The 26,111-nt window shown below is 42.6% G+C and overlaps 1 protein-coding gene across 9 annotated transcripts in view; it reads right to left on the bottom strand.

Annotated features, from left to right (window-relative positions):
• Window positions 1–2,681: 2,681 nt before the first annotated feature.
• atp2b2 (ATPase plasma membrane Ca2+ transporting 2) overlaps window positions 2,682–26,111 on the bottom strand; it is a 107,579-nt gene continuing 84,149 nt past the window's right edge. For 6 of the 9 annotated variants that reach the window (XM_035631809.2, XM_047332474.1, XM_047332473.1 and 3 more), the window contains 11 exons: window positions 20,508–20,749; window positions 19,521–19,755; window positions 14,999–15,178; window positions 14,804–14,891; window positions 14,560–14,666; window positions 12,921–13,112; window positions 11,596–11,809; window positions 11,261–11,472; window positions 11,056–11,163; window positions 10,705–10,887; window positions 2,682–6,669 (listed from right to left, as the gene is read on the bottom strand). In XM_035631809.2, coding sequence (XP_035487702.2) covers window positions 6,358–6,669; window positions 10,705–10,887; window positions 11,056–11,163; window positions 11,261–11,472; window positions 11,596–11,809; window positions 12,921–13,112; window positions 14,560–14,666; window positions 14,804–14,891; window positions 14,999–15,178; window positions 19,521–19,755; window positions 20,508–20,749 — 2,073 coding nt within the window. In that variant the 3' untranslated portion in view covers window positions 2,682–6,357. Of the gene's footprint in view, window positions 6,670–9,104; window positions 9,158–9,553; window positions 9,647–10,704; window positions 10,888–11,055; window positions 11,164–11,260; window positions 11,473–11,595; window positions 11,810–12,920; window positions 13,113–14,559; window positions 14,667–14,803; window positions 14,892–14,998; window positions 15,179–19,520; window positions 19,756–20,507; window positions 20,750–26,111 lie in introns of all 9 variants that reach the window. The other 3 variants (XM_035631819.2, XM_035631818.2, XM_035631820.2) reach the window with 3 other exon arrangements.

The raw sequence follows: 26,111 nt of genomic DNA, 5'->3' as shown, positions 1-26,111 counted from the left end.
GTTCATGGATACGCTGCAGACAGACACGTCAGAGGTAATCTCAGACCCAAGGACACCGGCACACACACAGCGACCTTCCGGTTTGTGGACGACCTCTCTACCTACTGAGCCACAGCCGCCCAACATCTGTTCACCATGAGCAAAAACTAATGTAACATTATCCAAAAGCAAAGCATTTACATCCCGATCCAGTACTGATGGTGCGGGTCCTTACGTCTGGTGAGTGATCGTCATGGCCATTTATGGACTTGCAGACAAACACCGTTCGTTGTCGTTGTCCTCTGAGCCCGTTTTGCTTCATTAGCGACGATCTGAGCCACAATCCATTTCCGCTCAATGTGTGTTTAACCAGGCGGCAGCCGATAAATCATCCACTTCTTACTTTACACCGATGGCACTGCAGATACAAAGCCTGCATCCCCCCCCCCCCTTAACTATGGCATTCAAGACCTTGATCAACGTTAATGAAGCATAACATAGCTTTCATTTAAAAAACTAACCTGTCTTTTTGATCAAAGACATGAATTATATAGCCTAGAGTCAATTGATTATGCACTGATCATGTTTTTTCACCATCGACTGTTCCCAGTCCACAGCGATAACTCACCTCCCTCTGCAACTCTGATTTTCAACCCAACTTTCCCCGTTTCGTTTTCAAATTCATCGCGCTCATCAACGCCATTCTCACCAGCCGCAGCAAAACACCCAGCAGCTAAACATCTGACAGACGGAGTTAGAAAGTACCTGGTGAACTTTGGGAGGTTCCATTCATCAGGTAACTCCCATTGCCTTCCCTGCTCCTCTGTGGAAGAATCTGGAGTTGTCTGGATCACAATGACCTTTGTCTTGTTATAACGCGACCTTGATGCTGAAGAGACTCTGGTGAAACACTGCCCTCCAGTGGACTTTCAAATATCCATCAAACTTCTTCTCTGACCTTTCTGTTATACAACAAGCCTCATAATCACCCACACCACCAAGTTACTGGTGTCTGACCGACGTGGTAACTATTCACTACTGCAGGAGGAGTGATTGATTAACATAACAAAATTACAAAGCATGCATTGATATCTTCGCCCCAGTGTGACACACAATGACCCTCGGTCCAACAGTCTGGGCTTGTTCTTATTTTTGGAACAATCCAGTCTGTCCACAGTGTGCAGTGCTTTTCCTTCTATGCTCGGGTCTGAATCGCATCAGTACCTTACTCATACCGGCAGGCGACGTCTCATTTTAAATTGAACGGGAAGATTAAGTCGATGCCGCCGTGCATGATGTTCTTACCGACGCCGTCTCCCCCATTCCCATCTTCGCTGGATGCGATCAGTCCAGTTCAAAGCTACTTCGCCAGTTCTGCAGGCATCACGTCATTGGAAGCGGACGCATTGGACTCAACCACAGCTCTCAGTAATGTCAGAGGAGCTCGCAGACACAGTCGACGACAAGCGCGGCTCAGCGCCAACAGCTCCGGGACGGTGATGCCGCGTCACCTCCAGAGTAATCGCGACTGTGGAGTGAGATGTGAGCACCATAACGGCAACATGCGAGAGAAAACGTTTCGGAGAGATCACGGAGACAAGTGCTCGCCCTTTCGTCACTACACCATGGCTGAGGTGCCCTCGAGCGAGGCCCTTCATCCACGACAGCTCCACGGAGCAGACTGGTGTTGTACTGGGGCAGCTTCTTTGCGTGGATGCGTGCCACTGAGCGAACGTGAAAAGGACGCTTCTAAAACAAAAAGGACGCACTGATCTGAGAAAAAATAATAAAGATAATTTGGCACATCTAAGGATTCGCAAAAGATAAAAGGATAGCAATCATAAGTCAACTTGTCTTTTTTTCTAAGGCTGTTAAATGGAGTGCTGTTTAAATTTGAGTGGTCCATTAGATGAAATCTGAATCTAATGACTTTGCTGATCTTCTGACATTTTCCCTAGCGCCACCTTGAGGTTGACATTGTGTGGTTTAAGAAATGTGTCCAAAAATATCGGACAGGTCGCCCCCGAAGCGTGGCACGGACATTTATGTCGCCCCTCAGGGTGAATTGTAAAAGAACAGTGGCGATCTCCCTTAACTTTCAATCTACAGTGCCGTCGTCTGCACAGGGCAAAACCATTAACACTCCCGTCACACCTCAGCTGTACTTCGCAGTTAGGTCGGAATAAGCAAATGCTGGCATGTTAACGTGTCACACTGAGACGGTGACCAGGGGAAACATTCGGCCTCATAGTCTTCCATTCTGTTTTTCCATTTACGCCACCTATTACGCCATCGGGCCTCCGGAAAAGGTACGGCTCTACGAATGTCAAATACACAAACGGCACAAAGAGACCTTTTGTCTTCCTCCTTGCAAGCATTTTTATGTCTGTGTCAACGAGCTGACAGACAAAGAGAAAGATGGAGGACGACATGCAAACAATGTCCTCACCCGGCTTTGAACCAGGGATGTTGTAATTACTGTACATGGTCTTCGGCTTGAATCCCTGAATTGGAGGGCGCCGCATATTACCTCATTCTAAAGGGGTTATGAGGTCGAACGCGTGGGACCATTCGGTTCGAGGTGTATGACGTCAAGAGCTTCTCGTCACAGTTAAAGTGAAAAATGAGTGGAAAAAATTCAAATAGAATTTTAGTCAGCGGTCGGTGAAGTACAATGAATCATGTCACACGGGGCCAGGACACACCATGCTGGGTCATGCTGCTCGGGGAGATTTATTTAGTGATTTTACTTTCTTTCTTTCTTTTTTTTCTTCCTTTTTTATTATGTCTTTCACTTGCGCTCCTGTCAGGAGTGGAATAAACGGGACAGTCAAGCAGCAAGAGTCACAGTTCATCATCATCATCAACATCATCATCATCACTGACACCACCGCTATTATTATCATCATCATCATCATCACCACCCTCATGATACCATAATAATAATAATAATAATAATCATGATAATTTCCATCATCATTTAACTTTTTCCTCGAGCTAGAAAATAATTTACATCACACTGTTTTTACTGACTTTTGAGACCATACACATTCCAGCAACACGCTCAGGAGTAAGGGTGGGTAACAATCAGAAAAGCATGACTTTTTGCATAGTATTAAATGAACAAAGACATTGAGTTCTTTATTTACAATTATTGTAGAGATAAAAAAAATGTCATAAAAACAAGATGAACACTTAAATCACCCATAAATGGTACGCCAAAGTGTTATCTGTTGGCATTTCTCTTTTGCTTTGTTCCACAAACTGCATGCTGCTAAATTACAGTACATCGAGGCAGGTGAGAGTATATTGCAAAAAGTATCATTGATATCATCGTCGGTGTCATTATGGACATGGTTGCCGGTTGTTACAACACGCGCTATCGTCTGGATGTATAGTCACGAGGTTCTGAACCGCTTTCTGACGGGACCACTGGTCGATTACAGCTGCGTCGGCCGTTTGACTCGTGATGGTGCGTGACGGTCGACGTGGTAACAGGAGGACTTCCGGTTTTCACACTTTCTGTCCGCAGTGGACTCATTGCTGTATTTACAAAGATTATGTTTAAAACTCCACGTAATTGCATCCTCTTAAAGCTGAATGTCCCCTTGGATGTAAAAATGGTTTGAGAATGTTGGTTGTTGGCTTAAGTCTGTTTTTTTTTTCCTTGAGAGTGAAAATGCTGCTGTGGCTGTAGTGATGTTTTTTGTTTGTTTTTGTTTTTGTTTATTGTTTTTTTTTTTTTTTTTTTTTTTTTTTTTTGTACAGACAAATAAACAAATAAATTGTCAAGTTAAAACATTGTAAAGGAAACAAAATAAATCATCAGCTTCTAAGCAGTATATCAGAATCCAGACCGTTATTTTTCCAACTTAAATAAGACAGGTTTTTTTGTTGTTTTTTTTACTTCAAATGGTCCATGTTGCTTTTTCACACGCGCCTGAGCTGACTGGTAAAGCTTGTGCACCCTCTCCAGATGGACTGATCGAATGGTAAATGACAGAGGAGGAGGAGGTTATAAAAAAAGGAAGAAACAAAAAAAAGGTAGAATTGCTCAGATAAATGATTGTACATACTGTAGTAGTATATAGGATACTTTTTTTCAAAGTAGAAAAATTGTCAATTTTTTTCAAGTTGCATAATGAGCCTATCACGTCATGCTTGCCAATGACTTCGGTCAGTACTAGAAATAAGGATAGTACAGGCTAGTTAAGTGGCCTTGTCCTTCTGAGTGCAATACGACTGGGTACATGTGCCTTCTGTATGTAACCTCTCTCTGGTAATGTCTGATTGGTCAAAGCACAATAAATAGTTCACAACTAGTGAGTACAGTTGAGATGCGAGAGTACTTGTATATTCTGTGACGGCAGGAAGACAAGCTCGGTTAAAACACACAAAAGCACATCTAGAATTACACCACAGAAGTTTTTCATTCATAACCAGATAGTGCAGAAAAGGAACGTCTTTTTTTGTATATAGAAAAAGAGTCAAAGCAACATTCCATTTTTGTTGTAATATATTATTTTTTTTTTGTCAGTTTCATAATTTTTTTTTTGAGATGTTAAAAACGCCAAGAGCTCTGTGGGGCTGCACGTGTCTCTCTGCTAGTGGAAAAAAACCCCAAACTGTTTTAAACCCAAATTTAAATAATAACAATAATAAACAGCATAATATATTCCAAATTTTAACAAAAACAAAAGAGAAAAAACGTCCGATTTCCGTGCGATAGAGAGAATCCAAATAGAACTTTGTGAATTTCTATTATGACTCGATTGCAGCCTTGTGATGGACACACATATTTGTAAAACATCAAGTCCTTCGAACAAACAGGTTTATCTAGAAGACATTTCACTGTGAGGGTCCTGATATCAGCCTTCGACTCGAGACCTGAGCCGGGCCAGCGCTGAAGCACAGAAGAAGAAAAAAAAAACACAATTAAAAAAAAGAGAAGAAGAAGAAGAAGTAGAGAAACAAAAGAATTAAATATCCCCCCTCTGTCACAAAGAGGAGGCCTCCGTTTAGAAAAACCGAAGGCAAGCCGCTCCAACTTGATCCCAACAATCATATAGAGTAATACTAAGATTCCACATTTACTACGTATCCCATTATATTTTGGTTTCTTTTTGTTTGTTAATCCTCTAAAAATATCTACAGTATTTGACAAGATAGCAGGCAAATTCCAGCACATGGTTTTTCAGTAATAACACACCAACACAGCTCTGGTCCGTCTGAGCTTCAGCTTCGCTCCCTCCTTCTAGAAACCAGGAAGTTTTATCTCTACGAGGTTGTAAACAAATTACATTCTCTTTAAGACATAAATAAGTCAAAGTATTTCGAGCCATCGAAGCAGGAACAAGGCAACATGCCGACAAACAAAGATAAACTCTCTCTAAATATATTTATATGTATTTATATTTATAGAATATATCCCATAAATGCTATCCTCATCATTATATTGTGTTCCTCTTTTCCAACAGGTGCAAAACTACTGTGCAAGTTGAGCCCCACCACCTGGTTACAGATATCCGTGTATGGATGAAATAAATCGTTACAGGCGGGTACATGTTCATGCCACACAGACGAGGGAGCTTTGCAGGCCGAGGAACTCTTGTCTCTAAAATAGTAGTTCGCCACAAGGCCCGAGCCCACCAGAAGGAACAGATCCCCAATAAAATTAAAAACCCTTTTAAATAAAACGTGGGTAATGTACATTCATGCAGGAGCAACAGTAATAATAACAATAATAATCAGAATCAGAATAATAACAATGCTTTTTCAATTTAATTTAAACTACTATCAGTATCGACAATGTTATTGTTGAGGAGAGGGAGTGTGAGCGGAGTTTCTAAGAGTCTGTCCCGTCTTGCGATGTTCACTCCTCAGCAGTCAGTCTCCTCCTCTCGGTGCCACTGAAGACACAGTTCATACACGCGTGCGGTCAGCGGCACGCTCACACAGAACATGCTCACACGCATATAGTCATACAAACCACCGCTGCTGCCACTGTACACACACAACCATGAAAGCAGGATGGCCGTGTAGGTTTTGTGGCTTTGCCGCGCTTCTTTTGATTGTATGCTAGATCGTTGTTTTGTTTTTTTTCCTTCACCTTACTGCATTACTTTAGATTTTCTCCATTTCGAGAGGAACAGAGAGCTTTAAGAGCTCAAGCTTAAGGGGGGGGGGGGATGTACACATTGCCACAGGGCCGCAGGGGTTTGAGGGGTTTGAGCATAAGAATTCAGCTGGACCAGGGGAAATTTTGGGGTGGACAAGGTGTTGAAAGGTTACAGTTAAGGTCCGGATGGAATCGGAAGAGGCACACCCAGACTTCAAGGACAAGGAGGTCAGAGGTTAGAGCTGAGGTCAGGATCCGGGTTAGAGGCTGGTCTCCAAGCTGTGCAGAGGGCTGGCGGGGCCGGAGGACGCGGCTGATTTACTGGTGTCGATGGTGAGATTAATGCCACTGTCGATGGCGTTGTTGTTCTTGTTGGGGGAGGCCGGCTGGCTGGAGTACATCTTCCTCCTCCGAGCAGAGTCGTCGTCTGTGTCGTCGATGAGGGGCAGGCTGGGCGTGGAGTCTTCTATCCTAAATTCGGGGTGTGTCATGAAGTTGTGGATGGATGTTCTGGAATCGGGTTTTTCCAGGCCTTCATAGAGGGAGCTGCGGAATGCATTCACAACGCGGATCTGTCGTGAAAAGAAACGGGAAGACAGGGAAGAAAAGCCATGAGAGATGCGGCCAGAGGTTGAACCGAAGGGCTGGAGGGACCCTCGCGATGAGAGAGAAGAGGGGAATGAAAGAGATTGGGGACAATGGGGAAGGAGGGGACCTCTCATGTGAGGTTAAAGAGGAGGAGAAGCAGGAGAAGGTGACGCGGGAGTAAAAAGGGACTGCGACTGCAGTCTGTGTTCTGCTTTCACAAGATAACTACAGTTCACAAGTCACTCAGGTTTAGCGTGCACTAAGGAATACCGCAGGGGAAACAATCTTTTTCAAAAGCACGACAAAATCATACATTTCAAGGAAAACAAATCACAAAGCAACACAAACGCTCGTTGTAAGTATACGCTTTAGTCCAATGTGCCGTATACCTAGAAACAAGCCACGTTAATAAATGGAATGAAAAAAAAATCAAAGAATCAAAGAATATCACATGCAAGTTTGAAGAAATCTGGTGGACGAGGTCAGCAAGAAGGAAGGAGGTTAGATCTGAGAGATCCAATCGGGTGCTTTAAAAAACGTCTTGAAGCACCAGAGCACTGTCTGGGACAATATCCACACATGGGACACACACAAACACACAAATAGCACACGGTGGGTAAAGCATGGTCCCGAACAGGGCGGATGGACGGAGTCGAGTCTGCATGGGGAGGGTGGTTCAACACAAGCATAGCAGTGTAAAACTCACAACAAAACAACACATCCCCCCCAAAATATGAATGGCATTAAGACAACAAGCGAATGCAGCAGGCTAAGATATTATGAACAAAGGAGGTAAACGAGAGATACGCACAAATATCATGCAACAAGACAACAGGACGGTGAGGAGGTGGACACCAGCACACGGACTGATGACACAAAACGCATGGCAGTGAATGAGGAAGACAATAGTTTTGGCGCAAGTGGTCTGACGGTCAAAGCATGTTCCAACTCCATGCACGTCTGAGTAAACACTCAAGTATAGGCCCCAAACAACTGGAATATGAATCTTTAGTGAGACTTAACAGTTCATCTTTGTGTCTTTAGGTTGGTAGATTACAGGAGGGTTGTTTTCATCATATCCTGTCTGTGTGAGTGATATCATCCACATGTTGAGGATGTATAGGTATCAAAATTATATTTATCAGAGGAGACTGAATCATCAACACTCTGAGGTAAATGTTGACCTCGATCCATATAAATCCATACAAACATTATGTCATTTATTATTTATTATAGCAACGTTACTAAAATACTTGTTTTAATGAAAACCAATATGCTAGTGGAAGTCATGAATTGCCAATCAAACAATAGTTATTATAGACTACTAATATGAAAATCTAGCAGCAGAAACATATTTTCAGGACTGCGGCATATTGTTATTTTCAATATTTTCACTTTTTTGTGAAAAAGTGCTGTTTATAGTCTCCAAATTCAGACGTCTTCATATTGCTTGTATTCCTCAGCCAGAATAATATTACTACAGTTCTCAGACGATAGACAACAGAATAGCTGCTTCGTCCCCCTATTGTATATAATCACTTAATAACAATATGTTCAACACCCCAGTGTACTGTGAAAATATGACATTATAACAGTACAAAAAAATATATAAAATTTTCGAATGTATGGTGAAACTGTATACGCTCTAGTCACTGCTGCAGAGCAGGTTATTTGGAGAAAAAACAGAACACAAAAATAATAAGAGGAGCCTATCTGGATGAGTTCATGTGACAGGATGTCTGACAAGTAACACTGATGGGATGTCAGAAAAAAGTGTGTGTGGGGAGGTTGTATCGACATTGCTGCTGCTGCTCTGGAGGATCTGTGTCCGTAACTATGGCAACATGACGGTGAACTACACTGACAGTATGAAGAAATGAGACGGGATGAATTATTGGTAGAATACAGTGCTGCTCTGTAGTATCTGTCAAGTCCCCTCAGTCCCTGTTCAACACACCCTCGGCATTGCTTTTTGTGAATTAGATAAATGTTAAATTGAAACAGGAAATGTGTGTGTGCGTGTGTGTGTGTGTGTGTGTGTGTGTGTGAGAAAGAGAGCGGCAGAGTGAGAGAGAAAGACAGAAGAAGATGTAAGTGGACACAAGCTTTAAACAGAGACAGTGTCCCCTTGTGAATATTTAGTAGCAACATTTGGGATCTTTCCATTTCATTTAAAACATTCTCTTGTTTGAAAGTTTGCAAGGTAGAAAACGTAAAGTTCTTTACAGCCTGTCAATTTGGCCCTCAAGACGAGTGACTTGTCACACGCTGAATAAGACAACAATGCAACTTATACTTGAATGTTTACCCGCTCCCTTGGTGAGTTGACTGTTATTAGTTCACGTTAATGTCCGTCAAGACATAGAAATGGGAGGATTGAAGGGTGGGATGGTGGATGAGCAGAGGGAGACAAACTCACAACCTGAAATGTCACGCCGTGGGTATCACCCTTAGTCCTGCGCTCCTAGCACTCTGGGGAAACAAACACACATCCACCGATGAGAGGACAGTACACCCAAGCATGGGAGGAGATATCAAGATGAATTTGAAATCCAGTATGAACAGCAAAAAGACAGAAGGGAGAGAGGAAATGAAAGAAAGCAGATAAAAGAAAGAAAAAAACAAAACAAAAACTCTTCAGAAGTGCCAACCTCAAATGGAGGCCGTTTGTTCTGAATTAATAATAAAAGCAGAACATGTTTAGAGGACAACAGGATGGCACCTCTGAAGCAGAGAGAACAGAGAAGCAGACTGACAGAGTTGTGACTCACGACCAGTAGTGGGAGGAGCAGTAGCAGCAGTAGTGCTTGTAGGAGAGGAAAGGGCATTGGACAAGGACACGTGACTAGGACTAGAAACATTGGTTACATCCTGGGTCTGGCTGGTGGTGGATGATTGGCGCCTCAGAGCCCCCGCCCCCTGAAAGGAGGTGCCACTCTTGAAGGTGTTGACTACGTCAATCTGTGGGAGGAGACCGGGACAGCAGAGGACAAATGGCTGCTCAGAGTGGCACAGACCAAATGGAAACACAGGTTCGACTGGCTGAGAGACTGCGGTGATAAAGGAATCGCCTGAGTCGGGACACGATCAGGGAGGTGAAGTGTCCCCTGAACAAAATGGCGATTTAACTTAACTTGGTCAGTTCGCCCAAATCACAAACAACGATAATTTTAAAAGAACAAGAAAAACATCTTCAACTCTAGTGGGGTTAAGTTTTGGATTTGGTCAATATTCAGGACAAATGTCCCGCTTACTCTGGATAATCAAAGGATGAGACTATGAGTAGTTTTCATGGGAACTACTTTCTAGTAAAGAAACAGTCCCAAGTTTAAATAAAATTTAGTTTTCCTTTCCTACTTAAAAAAAACCTTGTAATTCTCTTCTCTCTTAACCCTGATTGGCTGCTGCTGTAGGACGCTGGTCCACAATACCGTGTTGTGGGACAGCTTCACCCCTGGACCGTCAGTGAGATGAAATCATTGAACACCGAAATGCAACACGCTGGCAAAACTGTCCTGAATATCACAGTGATGTCGGTCGGTAGAGTTCTTAACGGGGACAACATACAGTATCAGTGACTATTTACAGCTGTGTTTCCCTCTGACGCTTTGCCCGTAGAACTTCCACAGGTCCACGCTGGTGTTCACATCGGGGCCAGCGAGAGAAGGCTGCGTCTTCACACACCTAAATCCGTCATCTTGAAATAAAAGTACTTCATGGCTGTTAATGACTAACATGTGCAACATAACGTAACAAGGCTTAGCCTAGGATTTCTTCTCGCAGGTAAGGTAATGTAAGAGGTGTTGCCTACTTGAAACAGTAGTGATTACAAAAGAATAAGGCATGTCAGAAAACATCAGCGGTAAAAATGTAAACTTGCTGGATAAAAAAAAATCACACATTTTATCATAATACGAGGGACCTGTTGTGTTTTTTTCCCTGGAAGAATCAAAACAGCCATACGCTTCTGTGAAGTTAAACAGACAGTCGTGAGATAGGGACCGAAGCTGTGTTCTCACCTGAGTCTGAATGCGATTAAGTCCTCTGAACCAAAGTATCTGTCCCCTCCTCAGCTCCCTCTCTGCGTGGTCAATCTCCTCGTTGTCTTCGTTCGGGTCCTCTTCCGGTGACTCGTCTTTTTTGGTTAACTGGCCGGCCCTCCGCAGGAAGCGCAACCTGCTGTTGGGCACGGAGGCTATGACCTAGCCCACAGAGAGAAGACAGGGCATTGGGTCAAATGGAATGGGCGACACACTTACAGCGGAGATGCACACACGGAGAAGGAAATATGGTGAACAATAAAGAAAACAAGAAAATAAGCACTGCCGAGAAATATGAAGATAGTGAAACAGATGTTTCCGTATGTCTACCTGCCCCCAGACGAGCTCTCCCAGACCGAGGAAAACACACCACATCCACTTTTCCAGGTCCAGAGGTTTACAGCTGAAGGGCTTCCCCCCAAACTGCACAATCAGGATCTACACAAAGCAATGCACAAGTCAGACTCAAACAACACGAGAGACAACGTCATTTGCGCCGTTACCACCAACATTTTCTCTCACTACGTCAGCTTACCTGCACACCAAAGGTGCCTAAAACAATCGAGCAGAAGATGGGGTTCCTGAGGATACCGTGAAACACGTTCCTCTCTCCGTGGATTTTCCGAGCGTTTATCTCATTAAAGAGCTGCATCATGACAAAGGCGTTGAAGATGATGGTGTAGTGCTCGGACGGAGGAGCGTGGAGAGGTGCGTTACGGCCGCTGTCGATGTCGAAGATTTTTTCACCTTCGGGGGGAGGGGGGGGGGGGGGGGGGGGGGGGGGAAAGGGGGAAATTAGATTGTTGTCCTTCCACCATGAGCGAGGTGCAGAAACTGTGATGTGCCACAGAGTAAAATCACGGCCCATACCAGCAAAGAGCAGAGTGAAGATGATGATGAGCTGAAAGATGGCATGTCCGAAGATGTTCTTCGTCATGGTGCTGGAGATGAGAGGCTTGTTGCGACCGTACGGCCTCCTCTTCAGCAAAGACTCTGTGGGAGGCTCTGTTGCCAGGGCCAGGGACGCAAAGGTGTCCATGATCAGGTTCACCCACAACATCTGCACTGCTTTCAGGGGAGAGTCCTGCGGAAATGCAAGAGAGGGTTTAATAAGACTCAACACGTCTTACTTTTGAATCACAGACCAGTTTGCAGCGACGCTGATGTGATCCAATCGAGAAGATATTTCATTTTCACGCCCTCTGTAGTGTCAACAATGGTGAAACTGTTCTGACAGGTAGGAAGTGTGCTTTGAGTTTATATCCACCATGCGGGGGAGTGAAGCACGATCGTTTGGGGTTAATGGTTCATTTTGAAGATAACACGATGCTAAACATATCACATGTCCTCGCTCCTCTCAAGATTCTGCTCCTGGGAAGGACTTCAAGAAATCGTCCGATCCATATTCTGTTATACTCTGGTCGTTTAAGTTACTTTCTGGTCGTCCCCTGTGCTTCCTGTTTTATTTTGTAATCACTTCCCTCGTATGGTTTCTTCCTGTCTTTACCCTGTTTCTCTCCCTTGTCCTGTCCCAAAGGTTTTTCACCTGTGTTCAAGAACCCCTGCCTCCCTTGTGTGTCTTTCATCTCCCTGCTCTCAGTCCTCTGTCAGTTTGCCTGTCCTGTTTCGCCTCTGGCTCCCCGTGTCCATGTCTCCTGTGTTTAAGTTCATCTTCCCCGTTTTCTGCTTATTTTTGCCTTTGGTTTTGGATCATGTTCTTCGTTTTGTGACTGTAACTTTTGGTTATTAAATTCACTTATTTCCTGAAACCTGTCTGTGAATCTGCTTCGGGTCCGGCTCTACAAATCGTGACAGTTCTGGGATTTTTGTGGTACTTTCAGAAACAACATGTTCAACACAACAGGCCACGACTAAATAACTGCAATATTGGATATTTGAATGGTCAAATGCTTAAACAACATTTCCAGGAATTACTTTGTTTGGAGACGAGACTAAGATTCTCATTGTAGAGAGCCTCTTTTCCCCCCTAGCAAAAATATTACCAAGGCAATGGTTTTCAAGGAGCTGGTAGGAGCTGTATATGTACTGACAGGAATGTGATGTTGCGTAACTGTAAATATTAAAGCTGTTCATGATACAGCCACACGCCTACATACACACACACACACACACACACACACACACACACACACACACACACACACACACACACACACACACACTCTCAATCTGACCTGTGTGACGCAGGCGCCAGTGAAGGCCACTATGACAGCCACAACGTTGACAGTGAGCTGGAACTGAAGGAACTTTGAGATGCTGTCGTAGACGTTGCGGCCCCACATCACCGCCTTGACGATGCTGCTGAAGTTGTCGTCAGTCAGGATGATATCTGACGCCTCCTTGGCCACATCTGTGCCGGCAATACCCTGGAAAAGAGCAGACATGGTGGCGTCAGGAGGACAACAGGCTTCTATTACACACCTACTGTGATTCTTAAATGTGCTGATCAGCTATTGCACCATCGTGTGTTATTTCTCAGTATACAATACACACAAATTTAAGAAATTTGTCTCTATGCAATTCGCAGCCACGAAAACTGGAGTCGTCAGCTCTGATGATGGATCATGATGATGCAGATAAATGAAGTCAAATTAATGACAGGATGCATGGGAGGAGCAAGACTTTCTTCCTGATATTCATGTTTTATGAGTCATAGGACGATTGGCAGTTGTATACAGTAAGTGATAAGAAAATTAGATAAGTGGTACATGTGAGGACAAGTTGTGGGCCTGACTCAGAATTGTGTTTATTTGTCGAGGAGGTAAAAACATATATAAAAATATGCGCAGAATGGAAATCAACCTGTGGAGGGGTCGACACAAAGAGATGTTCTCTCAACAAAGCTGATGTATACACACAAAACACAAATAAACTATTTTCACATGGATTACACTGGTGGTTTCACATGGTTGCCCTGGTAACTACTGCCAACTTAAACATTAGTGATTCCCAACCAGGAACCTGGGCTAGAGCTAACTTCTGCAGTTGCCTTTGGCTGTGTGGCAAGATGGATGAGTAGCTCATTGTGAATTATTATTTGTGTTTGTGAAGACAATAAACCCACAACTATAATCATAAACTGCTATGACTACACAGGAAAACGAGTGAAGGTGAAGTGAAAATACTGAGCTAAGAGCAAAAGTTACTAATATTTAAAACATCCAGTATCTGCCACTCCAAGTGGTCGTAGCACAAATGAAAAACAAAAATCAAGCGTAAACATCAACAATTTCAAGAAAAACATATTGAAACAATGTCCACATTAATCAGTTAGCAGTGGTAATGACATCCAGTGAAAAATCATTTCACATTAGTGTATATAGGAAATGATGTGTGGTGTTGATTAACGTCTACTTGAGCTAATGTGACAGGGCTTTGAAGCTCGACACAAACCACTAGAGAACCTCAGCCTAACGCTTTTGGGAGTGAGGAGAAAAATGGTGCTTTGCATGATCAAAGTTAATTAACTGTTGACAATAGTAGGGAAAGAAATCTCGAGCCAAAGAGCAAATACATAAAAAATGTGTGATGAACAGAAAGAACACAATCTGTATTTGGTTTATGGTTTTGGTTTCTTTCTTTTTTTTGATGTGTTGAGTAATCTGCTGCAGGGAAACTGAAGGGTTCAGAAATCCACTAGGGGGAGCTCGTAATCTACACAGCCCGAGGCAGAGTGCCTGGGAAGGAACCCTGAAATGCTGCAGAGGTGAGGAAGACGTCTGCGTATGTTGACTGAAGTCAGTCTCACAAGACAGCTAACAAGAAGAGAGAAAGACACACAAGGACAGGAATCAGAGCGGACGGGTTGCTTACCATGGCGAAGCCCACGTCGGCTTTCTTCAGAGCAGGTCCATCGTTGGTCCCATCTCCTGTCACAGCCACCACCTGCCTCTGCTCTCCAATGGTGCTGTCGATAATTCCTGTCAAGCACACATGCAGCAGAGCATGTACATTTAATACGGCACTGGAAATGACGCGAGGAGACACACTTTGTTTGCAAGACCGGAGTCAAGACAAGTTCAGGGAATCAGAATACGGAAGTGTGCGAACAGGTTACCTTTGACGAGTGTGTGTTTGTCGGTTGGGGAGGATCTGGCCAGGACTCGGAGTTTAGGCCAGACCTTGTCCATACGCTCCTGCTCCACCTGAAATAGGAGAAAAACCACTTGCAGTTTAGTTGTTTTTCTTTGTCAACTCTCTTGTCTCAGCCTCTGTCTTGCTCTCTGGCCCACGCTGACAGCAGTCACTGTACCTCTCCTTTCTCGTTGCGGATCCTCCTGTTGAACTCTTTGCCGTCGATACAGAGGAAGTCCTCTCCTGGGTGAATGATCCCACACTTGATGGCTATGGCCCTGGCCGTGTTTATGTTGTCTCCCGTCACCATGCGCACTGTGATGCCTGCACGCTGGCACTTCTGGATGGCATCGGGCACCTGACAAGTCACAATGAATACATGGCCCCAGAATTCAACTCAACTCTATCATCTTTTAAGTTTACATGAGGAACTTGTTTGCAAAAAGTCGCAGAGGAACAGCAATTTAGAGATGTGATTCCTTTCAGCTCCACATTCAGTTTTTGTTTGCCACCATCTATAGCTGCTAGTGTTTCTTAAAAACGGCTAACTGAAGCTGAAACCAAAATGAGAGTGACGAGACTGAAAGTTACAGGCCCAACAGTTAAATTCATTTTGTTAATATGAATGTATTTATTGTAGAACATACCCATACTGTAGCATCAATCCTCCTAGAGGTGCAAGTGTAGAAAACTAACTCCTTTATATTCTATTTGATCAGGACAGTATCCTTCTGTCTTTGGACCTTTTTGCATTAACCAGATGCATAATGAAGCTCTTATCTGTGCACTTCTCGCGCTAAACGGTAAATTTACTGGAAGATATCGCCGTGTGGAGATTGATCAGTGGTAGAACCAGTGAGCAAAGGCAGAGAGTGAATTCAGATTCTTCATCCTGACAAAGGTCAGCGTGGGCGAGCACTGCGCTCCAAACCCACACATAAACAAATGTGTGCACAACACAAACGGTAAGAGCAACTCACATCCATCCGCACACACACACACACACACACACACAGGCCTGCACTCTCTCTGACACACACACACACACGGAGGCAGGAATATACATATTTTCCAGTCCCCTCCACAGACACTTGGGCATATTACGCATACACATGGGAGCACGCTTGTACTCATAAACACACACCGACACCCAGTGTAAAGCTCAGTAGATTGGGGGGCGAGATGAGTCCACCACCACCACACACACACACACACACACACACACTGATTTGTACATTAAACTGTCAAATCAAGCTGCACATGCACGTGAACATGAGGGATTTATCTCCTTCAGAGGGGGAGGATTACATAGTAAATCTACACGATGTGCGAGGGCAGGTTAAACAAAAAGGATTTTTTAAATATTTCAGCTTTTCATTTTGTATATATAAACACCATGACTTTCTTAGCAGCAGCCTCATTTACCTGATGTTTGCTAAAATGTAATCACCATAAACCATTGGTTGAATCTAACTCTGGGTGTCATTTCCCTTTAAGCCTTTAAGAATCGGTAATGGTGCACGTGCTGAGGCTGAGGAATATGTGACAGTAATAGAAAACACTTACAGATGTAACAAAGAGGACACACCACATGAATCACGTAATGGCCAATTAAAAATAATATGGTCTGACATTGAAAATATAAATATTGTGGAAAGAGGAGCACGTCGTCACACGCTGCCTCCTCGGATCTCACTGAGTCACTTGAATCAAAATATCCTCTTCCCATTCTGCCTGCGTCCTCCTCCCCGCAGTGTGTTTTACTTCTGCTTTCCTTTTGGATTCCCAGCGCTCAAGTTGACTGGTTATCAGAAAAGGAGAGGCGGAGAGAAGAGGGGGAGAGGAGGGGAGTGGGACGCTTATTAAGAGTACAATCTGGTCAGACAGAGGAGGAGGGTGAGAGGCCGGAAGGTGAGACTGAAAAAACAGGCCTCTCCGGTCGCTCGTGTGGATCTGGTTACACTCTCGCTTTCCCTCCGTTCCTCTCCTTACCTGTCTTCCCGTGGTCTCGTCGTGGCCTCTGACATGAGTCTGACTTTGTTTATCTTTCTCAGTCTCTCTCTCTCTCTCTGTTGTCCCCCTTTCTCTCTGTCTTTCCCTACTCTCCTGTCTCTCTGGATGCAGCCCTACAGAGCAGCCGCTCATTAAAAGAAAATTGCGTTCTGGAGGAAGAAATTAGAGACTAATAAACAAACCAAAAACACGCTTGCCACAGTGTGTGACCTTTTAGCGGAGGGAGAAGTCCTCTCATTTCCAGTATTAGCCAGTCTTTTTCACGAACAGACCTGGAAAGACGTTGGTTAGTGGAGTGCAGCGGTGTTTGGTGCACTGCTTTTCCACATTGGTTATTGGAAATGTCAGTTAAGTGTCTCCTTTGGTGGAAGAAATTCTGCAAAGATGAATGTGCAATAGGTTTTTTTTATTCTTCCTGCAATTCTTGCTATTTGGTAGTTTGATTCTTTAGGACAACTCCGGAGTTGGATTAAAAATATGACAACCTTAGATAACAGCGTGATACAACACTGGTAGTTTTTTTTTTTGTTGATCTACCTCTGTTTAGATTGCTTAAATAACTCTGCTTCAGATGCAAAATAGAAGAGAGAAAGGCACAGGGAGAGGGAGAGAAATGAGGGTGCAGAGAAAGTCAAAAGAAAAAAGCGCAACCAGAGAAATGTGAAAGCCAAACCCTCAACACGGGGAGCGGTTGCGAGGAGGACAGATGATGGGGAGAGGGTGAATGAGAGACCTTGTTAGAGAATGAGGAGGGGGGATGGAGAAGAAAAAGATGAAAGGAGGAAGTTGAATAATGCAGTAGTCAGTTAGTTTCCCTGTACCTGCACAGGAGCTGTCAAGTGAGGTCAGTTTTCCTACTGTACGCAGCAGATAGTTTTTTCCACCACACATTCTTCCTCTCAATTATAGTCCTCTTTTATTTGAAGTGAAATTAAACATAAAAAAAACTGTGCGTTGCCAACGGGGGAAAAAAAGGTTGATGAATAACTTCTTCATCAGATTGTTTTTTTCCTTCAACTGTACTGAAGGAAGTACTTCAATTAAAAATAAGCAAAATATGAAGGGGGAAATAATTATTCAATATCTCCCCAAAAACTTAAATAAAAAAATGTACCACAAAATTTTATTTTTCCGCTGACATGGAGAGCTTGTCTGATACCACTATTTAGATAGTTTTATATATATAGTTATATATAATAGTTACTGTATTTCCCATATATGGCCTTTTTTCCCCCAAAAAATTGCTTTTAGTACTTTAGGTCCTCACCTTCCGGCCGAGTATCTCACTATCTGCTCAGTAATGTCGTAAAATTGTCTTAGAAATTATACATTTATACATTAATATATTAAAATGTTATTTACACAATAAAGTATATATATATATATATATATACTGTATTTACAAGTTAAACTGCATGTTATGTCTGAAAAATGAAGCTCATGTCCAGTTAAAGTGAGCTGGCCCAGTCTGAAGTGTGTATTTCAGGAATCAATAATCATTTAGTAGGGCACTCAACAGTGAAGCAATTGATCAAGCAAATACCCAGATGTCAAGCCTTTCAAATGACATTCAATCCCTCTCATTGTACAGGCTGCTGCTGCTTTCTTCACTCTCTGCCTTCACAGCACCACATTTTGATAATCATCTTCACAATCGATACAGAGATATCATGGGTCCTCAAGTCAACAAAAAAAAGAAGTAATGGTAAGAGCAGAAACATTAATAAATGTCCAACTGTAAATAAAAGATCATCCTTAGGGTTAGATTTCAATGTTTAAATTCCATTCAGAAACGTCTGGTGTATATTTAGGTGAGGGTTACTGTGAGTGTGCTTCTCTGATGTGACTACAATCCATGTGAATGTTGATGAATATGAGCTTTTTAAACAGAAATGGATTAACTTAATAAGTGACGGTTTATCAACAATCTCAACAATCAAATCCAGGACAATTCGAAACAAAGAGATGAAAACTGAGGGATGCTCCAGGTTTATGTGTAGAAAACTTCTTTTAACAGTGTAGTAGCTTAATCGCAGTGTAATCGCAGTAAGACACAAATAATCAGTTCATATAAGAACAGTTTACCAAAAGGGAATATAGTATATGTATATTTTGGGAAGTAAGTTTTAAAACATCTATTCTATTGTCATTTTCAAGAGTTTGAATTAATTAATTTTCTACATGCCTCCTCTTTATGAATATCTCCAATAAACTACATTAAAAAGCCATCTCTGAATCATACAACCATACTTATGTGAAATTTAATTATCTGCAGAAATCACTCTCTCAATACAGTTCATGAATTTGTTTGTGTGATTTGATATCAATCTTGTTGAACTTGTGTCTTTTACAGCAAAATAATGTCTATGCTGTCACATAAAACAAACACGCTGTTTTTAAACTGTGTACGTAGGCTGTCGAGTACGCCGCCGTGCTGTGGCTTCCACCGTCATTCATTTGCATCCTTGTCACTTTGATAAGACATACACCTACAGAATAGACTATGTTTGCACACAGCACAATCTCACCGTGTTTGAAACATCCCGGCACAGTGTTCACATACAGGATGTAATTGATTCGGCTGTCTATCATTTGTAGTTTATCTCCCGCTAAATGTTGCAGAACCGCGTGGACACGCGAGACTCATCAGGAAACATCTACTCTTCTCAGTCACACTCTCTTCCTACCTCTGGCCTGACGGGGTCCTCGATCCCGACCACACAGATGGCAGTGAGGTCATTAAGGATGTTGCCCTCGTCGTCCCAGTTTGGCTCAGGGTTGCCGGGGAAGTCCCGGTACGCCACACAGATGGTCCTCAGCCCCTCACATGCCATGGGCTCGATCACCTTCTTCACCATCTCGTCCTTGTCCCGTGGGCGGAAAATCCTGGACTCTCCCACCTCGTTCAGAATATAACTGCATCTGGGTTGAAGGATGGTGAGGAGGGGGTTATTTGAAACTGTTGATTTTGGTACTGTGAGTTTTTGTGCTATGGCAAAATGACTCAAAATGGACAACAGCAAAACGGACAAATGGTGGGCTCAATCATTGTGTTGTTTGCATTTTTAAAAATTGCATTTTGATTGTATGTCAGGATGTCAGTGAGTGAGAAGTAATTCTTTTCTTGTGAAGTAAGCACAAGACTTTTAACCAGATCATACAATGATGATCATATGAAAAGATCAAAAGCCACAGAACAGCTACAAAATGGATCTTGTAAAATTGTGACTGATTTGGATTTGGATGTAAAAAATAAATAAATAACTGAATTAAAAATGAAAATGTAATTTCTCTGGCCATTAAACGTGATAGAAAATAAATACATTGATTTCCTACAAATTGCAGTTAAACCTTTAATAAACCATAAAGATGTGATTATTATGAAAGGTTTTAATATATAATATCTGGGTGAAGGAAGCTTCATAATTGCCTCTCACATGTTTCTCAGAGTTGCTCATTCATTAGTGTTGTTGCTGTAATAAACTGTCAAATGTCACAATTATGTGACCTCGTGGAAACTCAGCCCACTCTCACTGCAATAGGCTGAGCTCTCAAATACATTGAGCTCTTCAAAAATGGATTTCCTACATGTGTCATAAAAGAACTTGATTATATTGTGCTGCTTTTATTATTCTCAGAATCATCTTTTTCTCATAACCACAGAGCAGGCTCACTTTTTCAGGACGATCTCAGAGGCTCCTTTGCTGTACATGCGGAAGTTCCCATCGGGCAATTTGATGACGGTGCTCATGGACTTCCTGACAGAGTTGAAGGTGTAGACTTTGTAGAGCTTCTCCTCTGGTATCTGGTTTCTTACTGTCTGATAATCCCGCTTCAGCTCCAAAACCAATCCCAGCAGGCTGCACTCCGTCTTGTTGCCCACCTGCTTCGGCAGACCGCCTTCCTTATCTGGGGACTGGAGACAGGCAGAGGAGGAGGTTTTCTCAGTGTTCACTTCTATTTTCGGACCAACATTTCCTGCAATGCAGATTAATTCACGCTTCTAATTGGTGTGTGGTTGTTCTTCACTTGAATCCTTTCTTTTTTAAATAACTTTAAAACGGTTTCAGCCTATACATTATTTCAACCCATGCCATCACTTGATTCACTCTAATTATTGAATTCTCTTTTGCATTTACATCAGTGTTTTTTCCTCCCCGTGGATTCTATAGTCGAGCAAAATCCAGGAACAAACATTGCTGTATATTCTGTGACCTCTTCTATTCAACTGGATATAATGTTCCTCTTTTCTTCAGAGCAGAGCGACCGATGTGAGGGTGGAAATAGCTGCCCGAGATAATTAACCAGCTAGCAGGTGAAGGGGCCGCTGTGTGTGGGAGGGTTTCGCGGATGAGATGGATGGAATCAGATTTGGATGTTCTTATTTCAGACTTGCAGCTCAACCCTGTGCAATCTGTAATTGTACATTTGGAGCTGTGATTTTCCACGGCTCAGCAAACATCTCAGTGTGGACGCGTCCACGCGGCTACATGGTGTCGTGAACGTCGCGCACCGCACAACATGTGTCTGGTACCAGGGTTCTGATGTGATCAGTAGTAGTTTGGTTTGTGCTTAAGAGATGCAACTAACATTTAAATTAATCTGCCGAATATTCTCTCCTTTAAGTGAATATTCACAGTATTTTGTCCATAACAGAGATATTTTTATTCAAAGAAAACAAAAACAGGCAGCAAATATTTGCTTTTGAAAAGCTGGAGCCAGAGAATAATTGTAATTTTGCTCGGGGGAAGAAAAACCACATGATTATCAAAATGAATCTGCTAATGACTAATGTGTTTACCATCGAGTAAGAATTAATTATGATGCAGTGTTTTATGACTCTCTGTGCTGAACTGGGTTTATCGCCCGTCAACAGCAGAGCCTTTTATTGTAGGTTATGTACGTGTGATATCTGTTGAAATCTGTGCAGTGTGTTCAGGTGCACACTTACTGTATGTGCAAGAGTGCGAGTGTGTGCATGTGGTCAGCCTGTGGAAGATTCAGTGTTGCCATCGTAACACTGGGCAAAGCACACGGAAGGAGAGGCTTGGGAAAGGAGAGGGTGCTCTCTCTCTCTCTCTCTCTCTCTCAGCCACTTGGGGATTCAGACTCTTTGGCTCTGATTCTCTCACAGGAGGCTCACTCATCTCACTTCACACATCCTTGAATCTGTCTGTCTCTCATTTCATCTTCTCCGGTCCATGTTTATTAGTATTTTCCCAAGCAGCAATCCATTTACCCACTCTTTTCCCCCAAATGTCACAGAAATACAAGCAATAAAGCATTCAACATGTTTGGTTTTGTATTTCAAACCAGTGTGACGATACAAATCTCAATATCCACACACACACACACACACACACACACACACACACACACACACTGACCATTGATACATATGCCTCCTCACATAATATCATTTTTTTCTCATTTCAATGTTCATCATTACTCTTAAGAAATGCTGATCAAGGAAATAGGGGCTACAACTAATAATTAGTTAATCTGCCAATTGATCTCTTGATTAATTGCTTGTCAGGAAGTAACAAAATATGCCCAGTTACGCAGCTCCAAATTCTCCGTTTAGTACAATTTATGCAGATAGAAGTTGGAAATCCTCACATTTGGGAGATCCCTTAAGAAGATGTTTGGCATTTTTGCTGTTTGCAAAATGACTGAAACAATTATCAAAAATAGTTCATTTCTATCCAATCGATTAACTTTGTCAATGTAAATGGGAATGATCACAATTCTTGGCAAAATAAGTTAACAATTTGTTGTGACACCCTGTGAACGACTGTGAGTGAGCGTTGCTGCAGTTGTATTAATGAGTTGAATAAAACTTTGTGCTGTTTTGGTTGAAAATGTTAAACTTGGTTAATTGGGATTCCTGTTAGCTGGGCCTGGGGTGACAGCTAGTCTCACTGTATAGTGCCTACACTACATCTGACACCTACACTCACAGCTTAAGAACAGCTTGTCAGGTACACTCACTTTATCTAACACACAAACACACACACACACACACACACACACACACACACACACACACACACACACACACACACACACACACTGAACATACTGCTGCTGACTTGCCACCAAACAGGCACCTTCAGTCTGTGCTATTTGCCCCCACAATAGACTGACTGCAGGCTTGTTGTTCTGCCTCTAAACAAGCCTCCAACCAAGATTGGATTTAAAAAGGACAGCTTGACATCTTTGACATTTCCAATTTTACTTTCTTGCCTTTTGCTCCTCACTCTGCACTTGCCGCATATGTGTCAGGAAAGCCGGCAGTGTAGTTAATCACATTAGTGGCTTGTGGAAATTGTTGAGCTCACATTCTTTCCCTAATTCTTGTCCAACGGATAACAAGGTTTTGATAATGGACAGCAAACTCTGTTATTGAGTTTTATATTGAAGTCATACTGCATGTGTGTCTGTCCTGGAGGACGGATCCTCTGTTGCTGTGGGCTAAAAGTGTTTTTCTTATCTGAAGGGAGGGAGTTATACTGTACAGACTCTGAGGCCTTTGGAGTAAAAACTAGTGGATTGTGATTCTAGGCTCAATCATTTGAAATTGACTTGACCTAATGCGGCTGTGTTCGTCAGTGCCGGGGTTAACTTTCCACTTCTCGGTTTGGTCGTTTTAGTTTCATAAGTTGAAGCAGGATACCATGGAATACATCCAAGCAATCTGGGAACATTTGGCTGGGCAGTCGAGCGAGCGATGCAGCTACACGATATTTGAACCACAATTTCTTAAAAAAAAAACAATAAATATTGATTTAACGGGCTCGGGCAAAGGGAAACATCTCCCTTCAGCTGCAGCTGCCGTGATCCGGGGGGTTCCGGGCGAGAGGGTTAAAGAGAAAGTCATCTAAAATCTCATTAATCATTAAAACCCAATCAGAGCGCTTGCACATGTTCACCTAGTAATTGGACGTATCTGGTTAATGTTCAGCTGTGTGTCTCACAGACACAGGGAGGAGTATAAATACTTTATACAGAGTTTGTGGTAAATAACAGAATTAATGCCTTTTCCTAATGACCAATGATTACATCAGGAAGACAATGCCTGTCATTGGCTAATGAGGGGATGGAACAAACGACCTCATCTGGATTGTCTGCAACGTGTTTGAGCGAATAGGCCCCCGGCAACGGAACAACAAGAAGATAACCTCACAACCACACAGGGTGTATTATAGTTCAAAATGCATATTTCTTCATAAATTGAAGTTATTAAATGTTTTTTAGTGGTGTTTGCTTGATATAACTTTATAAATGTGTTGCTTATCTTTTCATACTTTCATATTTTGTACGATTTGTCTTCCTACTAACTAGTTTCAATCTTAACAACTCATTTAGAGTTTAAAGAACAGATCATCATTTGTTCGGTTGGTATCAATTATTCCACTTATTCCCATGTACTCAGTTTCTCTTGTTTCATCCAGTTCATACAAATGAGTGTGACGTGTGTGTTTGTTCTGTTTCGATTTTGAGTTGTGTGTCCGACTCAATTTGCTGAGATCGACGTGTCTTTGCTGGTTTTAGACCAGCGCAGGTGTCGGCGCCTGTATTGTTCAAAAAGCAAATTTGCCCCAATGTGAACAGCAGGTTTATTGAATGTTGCATCCAAAACACACCAAGGATACATTAAAAGACTACTGCCACCCTTTGAGCCGTGCCTGACTCATGGCGGACAGCAGCACCACTGCCTCTTAGTGTTTGAGATTCCGCAGAGGTTCCGCTTGACGTGGGTTTCTACGCACAACGACAGTTGCTGGCATTGGATGTGCAGCGTTGGCATGACTCCCCGCTGTTGGCATGTCCTTGCCTGGACGTGGCGAAGGACCAGATGCCCTCTCACTGGTCCTTTGGTGCTCCCACAGGCAAGGACATATGCCAGAGGGAGAGCTGGCAACTTTACTTCCTATTCTGCCCGGGGCTCTCCTTAATCCATCCCTCCTGTTCCTTCCCTTTCTCTTCTCCATCTCTGTTTTCTTCCTTGTCGTTCTTCACACTCCACCCCACCTTTTCCACCACACCACTTACTGTCGCTCATTTTTACATTTTTCTCCCGTCTTACCCTCACTCATTATCCTTCTATTCCTATCTTGAGTTGCTTCCCTCCTTCCTCACTCCAGATGTCTTCCTCCTCTTCCTCAGAATCAGGTTCCCCAGTTACTAACAAGCCCCCTCTGCCTTCCACTTCCCTTCCATTCCCTCGCTGTATGTAGGAGTGGATGATATTCTAGCTCTGCACATGACTGTACCAGCCAACTGGGCTAGGAACTGGAGGCGTGCTGGAGGGCAGTACTACAGTCGTACAGTCCATGATGAGGACACTCGTCACGCGAGTGGGGTTTCTAGCTCCTCTTCTCGTATACTTTTCCCATCTTCTTTCATCATTTTTTGCACTTATCCTTGCTTTGCTTCCCACTCCCTCTCCCGTTTGCTTTCAGCTTCCATCGCAGACTGTTAATTCCCTTTATTTATTTCCTTTTGACTCTTAATGTCCTTTATTTGTCCTTATTTTATTTCTCTCTGACTGTGTCATTTTCCTCTACACAGAGTTTCCTATCAGAGTGAATGGATAATGAAAATAAATCTACAAGATCCAGCATCAAGAATTTATACCTAAATCGGTGGTAACACAAACTGCTTCCCTGTTGCTTTACTTAGTTCAGTTTGATTATCTTGATTTCTTGCTTTTTGTAAATTGTTTTCGTCACAGATGAGCAAAGCTCCAAATATGAAATATTACTTTACCCTGTGGGCATTGCCTTTAGTGCGTGACTGGCAGGATTATATTAGCGTTTAGGCACAGAGAGAATGACTTTAGATTGACTTGATGTCTCATACGTGTTGGTATCCCATCACTATTCAGCATAGATTCACCTTATATTACATTATATGCTGGTACGTTGGGTTGAAGGTGTTTAGGTCAGGTACTTAAAAGCTCATCTGGCAAAAAACATACAGTCCCTTGCTGTGTAATTTCCATATCTTATAAATATATAACTTACAACATGGCTCAAGTATTATATTAAATTGTAAGATTATTAACATATTACATGTACTAATAATACTTTGCTTCTTGATTTCAATCAAGACCCACTGTGCATCATTTCATAAATATTATTTTTATTAATCGATCTACTTTGTTTTTAAATAAGAGTGACTCGAGACTTACTCAAAATATACTCTAATCAAAACATCTTGTTCAAGGCGATGAGACAAATGAGTCAAAATCATGGCCGTAAACAAACAGGAAA

This window comes from Scophthalmus maximus, chromosome 6 (assembly GCF_022379125.1).
Source record: "Scophthalmus maximus strain ysfricsl-2021 chromosome 6, ASM2237912v1, whole genome shotgun sequence".
Taxonomy (NCBI): domain Eukaryota; kingdom Metazoa; phylum Chordata; class Actinopteri; order Pleuronectiformes; family Scophthalmidae; genus Scophthalmus; species Scophthalmus maximus.
Note: the sequence above shows the minus strand (reverse complement) of the source record. Positions and strands in the feature narration are given on the sequence as shown.